Source organism: Cucumis sativus, chromosome 2 (genome assembly GCF_000004075.3).
Source record: "Cucumis sativus cultivar 9930 chromosome 2, Cucumber_9930_V3, whole genome shotgun sequence".
NCBI classification, from domain to species: Eukaryota; Viridiplantae; Streptophyta; class Magnoliopsida; order Cucurbitales; family Cucurbitaceae; genus Cucumis; species Cucumis sativus.
The window spans coordinates 6,777,634-6,791,078 of NC_026656.2; the positions used below are offsets into that span (position 1 = coordinate 6,777,634).

At 36.1% G+C, this 13,445-nt stretch overlaps 1 protein-coding gene across 1 annotated transcript in view; it reads right to left on the minus strand.

The window, feature by feature from the left end:
* LOC101204332 (protein ILITYHIA) overlaps positions 1-13,445 on the minus strand; it is a 52,748-nt gene that overhangs the window by 9,627 nt on the left and 29,676 nt on the right. Inside the window, exons 28-36 of the mRNA XM_004152761.3 lie at positions 13,235-13,407; positions 11,623-11,700; positions 11,397-11,544; positions 5,266-5,388; positions 5,054-5,110; positions 4,857-4,967; positions 4,556-4,747; positions 4,313-4,486; positions 2,921-3,031 (exon numbers count right to left, since the gene is read on the minus strand). Of these exons, the coding sequence (XP_004152809.1) occupies positions 2,921-3,031; positions 4,313-4,486; positions 4,556-4,747; positions 4,857-4,967; positions 5,054-5,110; positions 5,266-5,388; positions 11,397-11,544; positions 11,623-11,700; positions 13,235-13,407 (1,167 nt within the window). The remainder of the gene's footprint in view (positions 1-2,920; positions 3,032-4,312; positions 4,487-4,555; positions 4,748-4,856; positions 4,968-5,053; positions 5,111-5,265; positions 5,389-11,396; positions 11,545-11,622; positions 11,701-13,234; positions 13,408-13,445) is intronic.

Sequence of the window (13,445 nt, forward strand, 5' to 3'; positions counted from 1 at the left end):
TGCTTCCAGCACTTTAAGAGTATTTTAGAATTTGAAAGAAGTCAACATCAGAATATTCAGCAATCAATGTCTTTTTGCTTGAATCGTATCCCTGTTCTTTGATTGTTTTTATGCTGGAAAATGTTGGAACAGTCTTTTTGCTTGCTTTAACTAAGTTCGGTTTTCGAAAAATATTTTTATGATAATGTTTTGGAAAATATGGGGTCCAACGCTCAAATCAACAACAAAATTACTTTGAAATAATACAATTAAGGCTTTGCTTGCTAATTTATGGATAATTACAAAAGATCTTCAAAATCAAAGCCCATCCAGAAACATGAAATCTAATAACAGACCAAATCTCCCCACTCCCCTTTTCTACCCCCTAAACATCTTTTTTTAGAAGGAAACAGAACACCCCCAACACCCATAAGATGTAACAGACAAGCACGCCAGAGAAAACGACCGTTCTCCTCAAACGGAAGATTGAGAAGGAACTCCTCGATCATCACTCTTACATCTCTAGGACAAGCATACGAAATGCCAAACATCTTTAAGTGAGGCATTCCATACACAGGTCACCAACTCACAATGCCAAATAATGTGACCCAAGCCTTCCTCCACCTTCATCACATAAGACAGCAAAAAGGACCAACCAACGAAGGCAACTTCCTAGAAAGTCTATGACAGTCTTAAAGAACCTACCAAAAAAAGAATCTCACCTTTCTAGGGACCTTAGTCCTCCACACCAACGAAAAGATCAACTCACACATAAAAAAAAAGTTAACCAAAAACCGGAAAAGGGACTTATACGAGAACCCCTCCAAATGATAAGGGCTCCAAACCTTCACATCTCTCCTCCGAAGATGGAAAGAATAATTTTTCAAAATAAACCCAATCCAAACAAAAAAATCAGGCACAAAATAACTTTTCAAAGACAAATTTGATACAACCAAGGGAATAACCCACAAAAGGTATTTCTCCCACCAATAGGTCATCCCAGAAATACATCCCTCCCTTCTAGCAACTGACCCAAGGAATAAAATCAGGAAGCTCTTTTGTGATGTCTTTCCATAGATTCCAATAAGTGCCTTTAACCCTTTTAGCCAACCAGTCAAAAGGATGGGGACCATGTTTACAAGAAGTAATTCTCGGCCAAAGAGAATTGGGCTCAGTGAAAAAACGCCATAGCAATTTGACTAGGAGGGCTTTGTTACTAGTTGTTAGGTTCCCAATTTTAGGACTTCCTAAAGCTAAAGAATTCTTGATCAACTCCCACCTAATGAGATAAGAGCCTTTACAATTACCTTCATCCATCCCTTCCCAAAGGAAGTCTCGCATTAAACTTTCCAAACACTTGCACACCTCCCCCTAGAAAGCAAAAAAGAATAGATCAGAATACCACTCAACACATGCTTAATCAAAGTGAGATGACCGATTTTAGAAAAGAACCCTTTTTCCACAAAGCTGACATCCTACAAACTTATCCACCACCAGATCCCAAAAATCAATGCTTTTTGGATTATTCCCAAGAGGGAGGCCTAGAAAAGAGGAGAGAAAGCTTAGCATCTCACAACCAATAAAATCCACCCATCTTTTAATCTTCTCCTCCTCACTATTGATGCCCAATACACAACACTTGCCCCTGTCAATTTTTAACCCCAACATCTCCTTAGAGAAGGCCACACATAGTTCAGTAAAAGAAATGAGGTGGCACTACACGAGCAAATGAAGAGAGTATCATCCACAAATTGAAAGTAGGAAAGAGAGACCCTCTCTCTACCAACCTCGAAGGGCTCAATAGTATTACCATCCACACACTTACTCACCATCCTAATGAGGGCATCCACTACAAGGATAAAGAGGAAAGGGGATCACCGTGCCTCAACCCTCTTGTCGCTCTCACCTTACCTTTAGGGTTGTCGTTAATGAGAAAGAAGTAACTCACGTTCCTTATGCACTCCCAAATCCAACATCGCCATTTGTAGCCAAAACCCTTTCTAACACCTTCACAACGAGATTCCAGTCCACATGGTCATAAGCTTTATCAAAATCAATGTTAAACAACACACCTTCCTTCTTTCTAACTCTATAAATCGCCTCGTTTTCCATCAAAGCTTGATTTAAAATCTGTCTTCCAACTACAAAAGCCCCTTGAGATTCTGAGATCGTAGAAGGAAGCACCGTCCTAAGCCAATTGGACAGAAGCCAATTATTTTGTACACACTTGTTCTGTTCTTTTTCAATTTAGCTCCAACTTGGTTTTGTGTTGTTTGTTTTGTAGTTTTTTTGTATTGTATTGTATCGGTTCGGTTCGGTATTGTTTCCCTATATAATTGTTTGAACTTTTGGTGCTAAGGGGGTGTCACAGTCAACCTAGTTGAGATGCTCGAGTGCACCTGCTAGTCCTTTGGTTATTTTTCCTTTGTATCATCATTGTACTTTAGCATCAATCGCATTTAAAAAAAGTAAAAATAAAAAAAAAAAATATTCAACAATATAATTATAAAGTGACTAAAAGTGTGGAATTGGATTAATTATCTGAGCCACAAATAATTAGTGTTTTTGCCTTCTTTATAAAAGTATAGTTTGTTTCCATAAAAATGAATTTGCGCATTTCTTTGCATACTCTTTAAATCAGAACTGAGACTATTCATTGAGGAAATGGAAAGAGATTGGTTCTTAAAGATACAAGATGAAAGGAAAAAGACCAAAACACAGTATATTAAGCTTGGATGATTTTCACTTTCAGAATATTATCTTTTCGTTGTATATTTCTTCAGTGTCAAATTGAAGGGGACAAAACAAAAAAGGAAAAAAAATTAAAACAAAAATAAATTATCAAACTAAAACTAACATGTGTTAAATTAGTGTTAAATTCAGACAGTTTAGTTCATACTTTCCGGAGAACAATTAAAAACTTGAAAAGAAATTGAATTACCTTGAAAAGTGTTAAATATCCATCACGGACAGGTGCTCTTTGATGAGAACAGTTTCTAATAATATCCGGAAGCACATGATCAAAGTAATCAATTCCAAGAGCAGCTAAAACCTATAGAAGAATCAATAACAACCGGAAACATCAATTATTAAACAAAGAAATAAAGAATTATTAACAGAAGCAGCAAAAAGAGTCGAAGTGTAATAGTAATACTAATCAATGTCCTTTTTAAAAAACACATGAGTGTTGGCAACTACTAAAAATAGCTTTTGAAGTATATTTTAAACTGTTTTTATCAAAAGAATTTAAATAAAAAGGAGGTTTTTGAAAAACCTTTTTTTCTCCAGTCGATCAAAATGTGCCCTTTCTCATCATATTCTTTAAAATCATTATTAATTTTCAGTAGTACAAAAAGGTCAAAACTATTTTGATAAGAAAGGAAGTACCAAAATTACATTAAGAACGAGGGAAGAGAAAACCCCCTTCCTCAAAAGAAAAAAGAAAATAGCCAAACTAAACTAGAGCTTTCCAGTTCATTTAGATGACAAACGTACGAACGAATATCCTGTTCTTAGTGCACCACCAACAGACTATAAATTGGGTGACAAAAAGTTTGAACCGAAAATAAATTATCTTAAAAGTACAACGACTTCTTTCAAGCCATAAGTTCCATGCTCTAACTGCCCCATGGCCCATAAAGCCTGTCCTCTGTTTATTAAACTCCAACCTATTCTACTCAGCAAAGCAAGAGAGAGACTGAATTCCTTAAACAGACAATGTCAAGCACCTCCAGTAAAAGGGAAGTAAAAGAATAAACAATCAAAAAAGGATTCTTCTGCCACATAACACAAGGTACACACCAAGAGGGAAACAGACCAATTTGCACATTTTCTTTGGAGTCTCTCTTGGGTATTCAAACTTCCAAGAGTCAAGGACCAAAGGCAGACCTTAACGTTCTTAGGAACACAATTCTTCCAATTGCAAATAGAAGTTGAGAATTTTATAAAGAAATCACTTGAACAAGCACCTATTGAGATTGCTAGACCTCCCACTGCTTCTTCAAAGGTTTGAGTTTTTTTACAAGTGTTTCCCCAAGTTTGTAGCGTAGCATGTACTCCGTGTTCAAAAGTAAAAAAAGTAAATAAAATACAAAGGAGACCCAATTTTACGTGTCAAACATGTGTCCTTCAGACACGTGTCTAACAATGACAATTCCCTTAAAACAAAGTGTCTATGCTATTTAGATAAGCTAAAATTAAAGAAAAATGGAAAAGTATGCCTCTAGAAATCACATCTTTGAATGGTAAGATTGCCACAATTACCACGGCGGATAGGGGATCAGCCAACATTAGCAATAACTGAAATATGGCTAGAAAGTAGATCTAGTCTCACCTCACTCAATCCTTGGGCAGCACCAGAGCGCTCAACATTACTGTTCTCAGATTTAAGTGTATCAAACAACCATGGTACTAGATCGGGGAAGTTTTCCTCACCCATTCCCCTGATAAGGGATCCAATTGCCCGAGCAGCAACTGACCGAACTTCTGGAATTGGATCAACTAGGACCTGTTGCAAAAAATTTGGAAATTAGAAAAATTAATCTAATCCAAGAATAAAGTATATGAGTGTGACTACCTTTTTTACTTCTGGAAGTAGCAGCCCAGTATAAGGAATCATATCCTTTGGTTCCGTTACTAAGGAACACATATTTCCAGCAATCTGCGCTGCTTTTTTTTTGGTTTCAGCACTCCTTTCCCTTAGACCTCTGTGCACTATGGGTACCAATAATGCAAGGGAAGGAGCATCGATTGAATTAATAAAAGTTGTCTGCAACAAGTGAATGAACAATTAGTCAATTAGCTGGTGAAAACAGGCAAATAACTTCACTAATGTTAACCGAAAATTTGTCCTAAATCTAGCCATCAATCAATCTTACTTGCAGAAGAATGTCAAGAGAATATTTAGTATAGTCGTTCGGATCAGTAAGACCCATTAGAAGTGTAGGAACAAGTGCAGATATTTCTGGATTCTTTATGACACTTCCAACCTAAAAGAAGCAAACAATGAAGGAGCTGATCAAATAATTGGAAAAATAGAAAGAGAAGGTGGTTTTAAATGGCTTGAAAACATTACTTGTTGAAGGGCTGTCTGTGCGGCTGACTGGACTTTGGGATGGGTATCTGTGAGAACCTGCAGTGTTTTTGGAGAAAAGTCAAAACCTAAAGAAACTGAAATACTTAACCTTTTTTTAAAAGAAGAGAAACTCACAAATACTTAACCTTTTTCCTTTTTCAATGGTTATGAGACAATTGTAGAAAAGAAATTTCACCATTTATAGCACATACCTCAGTCAATTTTGGCACTATTTTAGGAAGACATTGAGATAACTGTTGTGGAGCACAATATGCCATAGCACCAAGCAACTGTACACTACTTTGCTTTGTTCTCCATGCTTTATCTTCAAGACCCTACACAGAAAAAGAATAATAGAAAACTCAGGCACCAAAGGTTGATTAGAAAACTAAACCCCGATATAGAGAAAGGCAAGAAAAACACTCCTGATAAAGACGAGAATAAGAAACCCTATTCTCAGCTCATCCATGGACTTGTTTCTAATCTACTAGCTTTCGTAAAGATACATACTAACTTGTATTTTCTTCTAAAGATGCATATTTTTTTATAATAAATAATTTCATTGATAAAATGAAATTACAAGAAAAAAGGGGAGAAAGGCCCAAAAGCTAAAACTACAGATTACATCTCCAATTAGCTAACAATTAAGCAAAACCATATGACTTAAAGGCACCTGAGAGCTTGCACCAAGCAATAGCATTACAGACAACATGATCAAAAAAAGATCAAACTGAATTTTGTTGTTAAAAACCAGATTGTTGTGTTCAAGCCAAATGTGCCATAGAGCAGCTCTAACCATGTCCATGTGGTTTCAAAGTAATCCCCCTTTGTCCTAAAAAGGATGATCTTTTAGCATAGTACACAACAAGAGAGTAATGTCCATAGGGAAGACAACCAACCAATTGAAAGCCTATAAAATGCAATCCCAACAAGCTTCTGCGAAGGGACAAAAGATGAAAAGATGACTTTGGGTTTCTAAATTTTGTTGACAGAGGGAGCACTAGCCTGGGGATAACAAGGTTGACGGTAGTCGATGATGAAGCTTATCATTGTTAGGACAGCTTTGTGTGCAAGTTTCCAAAGGAAAATTTTGATCTATGTTGGGTACTGTTCTGACCATATGGCAGAAGGGAGGTTATCAAGAAGGAGATTATTACAGTGGCGTATCAATGCAATCACGATTTTGTAGTGTATTAACCAGAAGCTTTTCGATGATTTGTTGCTGGCCGTTCAGCAAATTCCACATCGTTCAGATTTCTTCGAAAGCAAAGATTCAAGCCAGCATCCAAAGCATGAGACATATCAGCTACGAATGCATCCTTAGAAAGGGAAAGCTCATAGAGTCTAGGAAAAGCCAAGGATAGTGGGTTGTTATTTAACTATCAAACCAGAAGGCAAGAGTGTTACCATTGCCTAGAGTGGCAGCAACAAATTGATCGACAGATGTTTGGAGAGATGAGAGAACTTTCCAGGGACTTCTTGCGCTGAACATGGAATGATTTCCAGCTTTGTTACCAGAGCAGAAAATACCATACTTGGCAGCAATGACTTTCCTCATAAGGCATCCAACATCATTCTAAAGCACAAGATCCATTTAGCAAGAAGGCTTCCGTTTCTCAATTTGAGGCTAGTAATCCCAAGATCTCCAGAGACTTGTGGAAAGATAACTTCGTTCCAATTGACAATGTGCATTTTGTGAGCTTTGCTGTTACCTTTCCAGAGAAAGTATCTATAAAGTTTCTCAATCACTTGTGCAACTTTATTAGAGATCTTGTAGATGGAAAGATAGTAAGTTGGTAGATTACACAAAGTTGCTTGACGAGGGTAAGCCTACCTCCCTTTGATATGAAAGAAGATGTCCAAGAGCTAAGCTTATTTTCAAGTTTTCAATAACCGGCTGCCAAAAACTGTATGATTTCGGTTTACCATGTAGGGGGAGGCCAAGATAGGTACTTTGCCCACAGCCATCTTTGCAGCCATAGGTATCAGCAACAGCACTGAGTTCAGATGGAGAGAGATATACCCATGATTTCTGATTTTTGATGATTAATAGAAAGCCCTGAGCAACATTCAAACTCATTGATGACCTCAACAGATTTTTAATGGAGGGATAGTTGTATCAAAAGAACAAGATGGTGTTATCAGCAAATTGAAGATGGATCATGGATAGTTTATCCTTACTGATATCAGAACCATGGATGTTCCCTTCGGATTCAGCCTTGCACAATAATCTATTGAGAGTGTCAATGATAATATTAAAAAGGAAAGGTGAATAGGGATCACCTTGTCTGATACCTCTAGTAGCACAATTTTTCCCTCTTGGTCGGCCATAATAATCAAAAAATTAGGTGAAGAAACACAACCCATAATCCAGCTTCTCCATTTACTACAAACCCCCTTGCCATGAGTATTGAATCAAGAAAAATCCAATCAACAGTGTCGAAAGCTTTTTCAATGTTGAGCTTGATGACGATTCCTTTTTTCCTTTTTATTGTCCAATCATCAGTAACTTTATTGGCAATAGGCGAAGCATCCACGATTTGGCAACCCACAATAAACGCAGATTGGTGTTTAGAAATTAGGATTGGTAGGATACCCTTTAGGCTCTCGGATTTTTTTTTTTTTTAAAAAAAAGAAGAAACGCATTTCTTTATTAGATAGAAAAATAAAGAGACAAAGCCCTTAGTACATGAGGAATATACAAAGAGCAGAGAAAAGAAAAAAGCTTGGGTCAGCAGGCACAGCCTTCAGGCACTCTGATAGAACTCATGCAATGATTTTGTAAGCATCTGTGGCTAGACTAACTGGACAACAATCACCAACCCCGTTTGCATCTATTTTCTTGGGAATGAGGGCAATACATGTTTCATTAATGTTTGCATTGACAATCCCATTGTGATGGAAGTCGTCGAACATCCTAAGGATGTCCCCTCAAGAATCAGCCAAGATCTTTTGTAAAATTCTGCTATGAATCCATTGGGACCAGGCAATTTATTTGTACCAAGGGCATAAATAACATTCCAGATTTCTAACTTAGAAAAGGGGCTTCCAAAAATTCAGATTCATGATCAAATCAAATGGGCCAAGACAAAATTGGCAAGGCAGTGAGGTGTGGCATTTTGGATAGAGCAGTTGGTAAAATCCAAGGAAAACTACAACAATGTCTTTTTCTAGTTGCAACAATACGGTGGAAGAAACGGGTATTAAGATCACCTTCTTCTAACCATTCAGCCTTGCAATTTTGTCTCCATAGGATCTCCTCTTTTGCCACAACCTCTAAGAGTTGGGACTTGAGCATCCTTTTCTGCCACTACTAATGTATGTTCCATGTTGTCAAACAATGTAGTTTCTGATATGATCAGATTTTTTAGAGTTTGGACATTTCCAAAAGTAACTTTATTCCACTTTTTAAGCATAGCTTTAAGACCCTTCAATTTGGTTATCAAAGCATGTCCAGGACAACCTTGTGACCTTGTGTTCTTCCACCAATATTCTACTGTACTATCAAAATCTTTGTGTTGAAGCCACATGTTCTTGAATCTAAAAAGGGTAGGACCCCAATTTTTATTTTTGAAAAGGAAACGAATATCATTTATTATAAAAAATGAGGCAGAGCTTGACATTGAGAAAGTAAAAATGGTCCAAAACATGAGACCTTTACATCAGTAGACTATCATTAACAAAAGACAAAGACAACTTTAAACTGAGCAGAAACAGAGCCCTTGCCTAAATGTCCTCAGCTGGACTCAAAATGACTAAACAGTAAAAGCTTGCCAGTTGAGGTGAATGTCTTGTGTGGACTAATCCCGAAATCAAAAGGAGTAGGACCCCAATTACAGATACCAACTAAAAGAAGGGAAAAATGGTTGGCAGTCGGTCTTTCCAATTGTCTAGAAGTTGTAAAACCAAATACCTGTGATACAGACTTGGTCATCAAGAACCAATCAATAAGCGTGGAGACAAAGTAATGCCAGAACCCAGACCAAGTGAAAGATCCATTTCGTAAGGGAATGTCAATGAAATCAGTTCCCTCTATGAAAATGTTGAAAGCTTTCATTGTTTGCAGATTGCAGTCTGTTTGAGGATTTCTTCCCTGTCCATCTAGATATACATATTAACCAAATGAATTAATTTCCTACTAATTTCCTTGGCACCCAAATGTTGTAAGGTCAAGAGGATTGTCCCATGAGATTAGTCAAGATGCGCGTAAGCTGGCCTCAACACTCGCACATATTAAAAAAAAAAAAAAAAAATCATAACGCGCATCCCCCCATGTGAGTTTCCTTGACACCCCAAGTGATCTGTTGAAAGCTTTCATTGCTTGCAGGTTGCGGTCTGTTTGAGGATTTCTCCCATATCCATCTAGAGATACATATTAACCAAATGAAATCATAGCACATCCCCCAAGTGATGTATACCAAATCAGACAATTTTATTAATGTTTTCTATGCTAATACAAGTACTCTCGTTATAATTGAAAAACAAACTAATCCTAATCCAAATTAATAAAAGAAACTAATCCTAAAATTAATTAATAAAACAAAGTAATCTTAATTCTAATAAATCAGAGAAACTAATCCTAATCCTAATAAATTAAGGATCCTATTCCTACTACCTCACCGAGAATCCTTATTATGTTCTCTATGCTATTACAGTTTGTCTTTACCCATCTCAAACATGAATCTATTCCCAATCTATTAATGTTTGAAGAAAGATCTTTTTTTCTTTTTTTTTTTTAATAAATCACGCTTTCATCCAAAGAATGGAACAGCAAGGGCATAAAAAATCAAGCCCTGACAAAGGTCCGATGCTAACTACGTAAATGAACTCCAATCCAAAAGACCAAAAAGCAAGTTCTTAATTACAAACAGGCCTAGCAAACGGGTCGCATATAAGGAGGCATTATATTTAGGCACCAACAAATATCCTCACCCAATCTCTCAATCTCTGTAATATCGCGCTCATTCAAAATGCTTTACAAAGTTGTAAAGAAATGAAAAACTAGCCTGCCACAAAACTTTGCCCTTCTTCCAAAAGGGAGAATTCAAAGCACCAACTCAACCTAACCATCACCATCCTCAACAAACGCTAAACAATCTCATCCAATGATTCTAAAACTAGTGAGCAAACTTGAAACCTCAAAACAGATGATCTAGATCTCCTTGTGTCTCCTGTAAAAAGGAAAAAAAGAATACTAGATTGCAGGAACAAGACAATGGAAGAAAATCTATGAATGTGACTTGACTCTCCCCTGTAAAATCTACAACATAAATATGTCAACCTTCTTTGGATTGTTCACATTTCAGAGTGAGGCAAATACAGGGGCAACGGAAAAGAGAGAGGAAAAAAATATATGAAAGAATGAAGGACAAGAAAAACCCAAGAAGGTTGAGACAAAAAACTCATCTCATCTCCTTGGAACAACTTTATCACGAAGAAAAGAAAAAAGACCTGCCACATCTACTGGCTGTCTATCGGTCAAAAGTCTTCGAATAGAAACCCAGTGAAGAAGAAGGATTTGATGAAGGAAAAATGGAAGCCACAAGATGTAGCAACTTGTTAGAGGCATAAATACACAAGCAAAGCACAAAGAGGATCCTCCACCACGAGCGACTCTCCCACCCCCCTCCCCAAAAAGAAAAAGAAAAAAAAGAAGAAAATTTTTTTGATTGTTGAATTCGATTTTCATGTACAATTTTTATTTTAAACTGAAGTTACTAATTTCTATGTTTAACTAATAAAAGTTCAAATCATAAGAGAAGAAAAGTGCATTTTAGGATAACACATATTAAGAAATTACTAATAAAAGAGGTTAACATACTAAAACTAAATAAAATTATCAATGAAATGTTAAATGTTTCTTTTATTCAAAAATATTTAAAATTGATTGTCAAACTAATTATATTCAAAGTAATATCTTCCTCCTTCCAAACTTAATACAATAAAATTAGTATAATAAACAACATAAATATATAGTATTTTTCACAAAAGCACACATATGATATGATGTTCATTTTGAACTGAGCAGTAGTAAAATTGCATAAATATACAATACTTTATTTTTTACTGACTAATTTAAATTTGAACATTTTCAAGGGCGGCAATTTGTTAAAAATGTCTGATAAAATTCACATAAATAGGCCCCACAGTATCTAACGAAGTGTTCAAACATTGAGACTAGAGTATCTAGAACAACAACAAATAATGAAATGAAATAAAATGTAACCATTCAATGCATAAGATATTAGACGATAAAGAGTCACTTTCTTTTGACTAAAACAGAAACAAGTAAGAACATCATAGGTCAAATGATCAGAAAGGTTACAACAGAAATAATTGTTACCTTCAAAAGAGAAGGCAAGACAAGCTTCACTCCCTGAGCAGTAAGTTGAGACATCATTGCACGAGCGGCACATTCAGCAGCTTCACGAACGGCAACTACTTGATCAGAGAAAGATACTAAAAGCAACGGCAACATCAGGATCACATACCTGAGAAATCACAGTCAGTTCCAAGAAGAGAAAACAAAACAATAGATAAGATAATTGAAGTCTAGCATATCTCCTCACGGTTCAAATAATCTTCCAAGTGTTTCACAAAGACATTCAAATGCCAATAGAGCTCCTTCGCGGCATTTTGCTGAATTCCTGCAGTTCAAAAATTCACTTAAACCCCACCAAAACCATGCAAAGCATTACAATTTAAATTTATTGTTATTGTTCAAAACAATCTAAATTTATATTTATCCAGTACACCACTGAATTTTTTTTTCTGGGATAAGAAACTGTTTCATTGATAAACAAAATATTAAAAGATTACAGACAAAAGGTATCCAAAGATTACAAAAGAAGAATATAATGATTGTCATATAGAATATTACAACGATACCAAAGGGAAAGAAGATGAGAAAAAGGATAAAAAACTCAACCACATCCATCGCACCACTACATTATTTTCTTCAAAAAATGTATACTGTTACATACCACTTGCAGTTAATACACATACTAAGTGATAACTTCCACAGGATATAACATAGGTAACTACATATTTGATAGAAAAAAAACTTACAAGAGAGAGAGATTTGAAAAAAGAAATAGAAATAGAAATGCATTGTTGAAGAGTTTAATGTTCGGGAGGTGTTCAGTTTCTAAAATGGCCTTGGATTGCCATAAGGTAGTGGTAGTTCAAGAGTTCCTTTGCTGCACAAAGGGAGCTTTAATTTTGAAATTGTGGAATGATTTTTTGGATGCCAATAAAAAGGAGTCCCTCATTCCCGCATTTGATGAAAGCGAAAAGTCATTCATGAGATTTTGTATCCAATTAATGAGGACTCTCTAGACAACCCAAGGATCAAGGAATCTTTTTTTCACCTCGGAGACCCCGAGGATCAAGGAACTAACTGTTTTATTTGGTTGTAAAGGTTTTCATTTTTTTTCTCTCCTGTTTAATAAGGAGGCTTGTATCCATTTCAAAAAAAAGCATCAATCTCTGTCTCGTTTCCTTAAAAACACAAATAAATAAATAAATAACCGTCAAAGACTGTATTTTATTAGAGTAGAAATATAGTCATTTAGACACCCGTGCAGCTAGCATTTCCTCAGTGCTGGTAATGAATCCCAGATTCTTTCAAGGAATGTTGCAGCCCTATTTCTTCACCAAATTCTTCATACCCTTCTTCCCTCCCCAACTTCCTATTTATAACCAACTAACTACCAACAAATCTAATTACCTCTATACCCCTACACTATATTAATCTAGGTATCTAACACAATCCTTCTCCTCTTTGTGTTGAACAAAGAGAAAGAGAAGTGGCTAATAGATTGTTGAACATAAAAGAGAGAGATCGCTTCTTCGATTCAGTTTCTTTTCGTCTTTGACTTTTCATTTCTTCAATTCATCTTCCATGATTCTTCCACTCCTTAATTTTCCTTTAATTTTTCCTCTATAAACTCTGGTTTTTTCTTTTAATCAAAGAATTGAGGAGAAAAAAAACAAATAATTTGATGAACAACCGAATAAATGTTGCCTTCGTGAAGACAAACCGTCTGTGTTGCCTTGAACGGTTCAAGGCAACCGAAAGGGCCAGAAGGAGAGCCTTTCAGAAAAATAGAGCCAGCAATACGTCAAAACAAGCAATGATCAAGCCATTAAAAACTTGAATTAATTCGTAATGAAACAAACCTGTCTGCAAGAGCATCGCGTAATACAGAAGCTATTCCATACTTCTTAAGACTTGTGATTCCAAATCCCTTAACAACTCCAGCAAGTCCAAATGCTGCTCCACACCGTTCCCCATATTTTTCACTCTTCATCAGCTGATCCAAAAGCCTCGAAACAAGAGCTGGACCATCATCCTAACAAAAGAAAATACCAGAATTCCAGATAAAGAGAA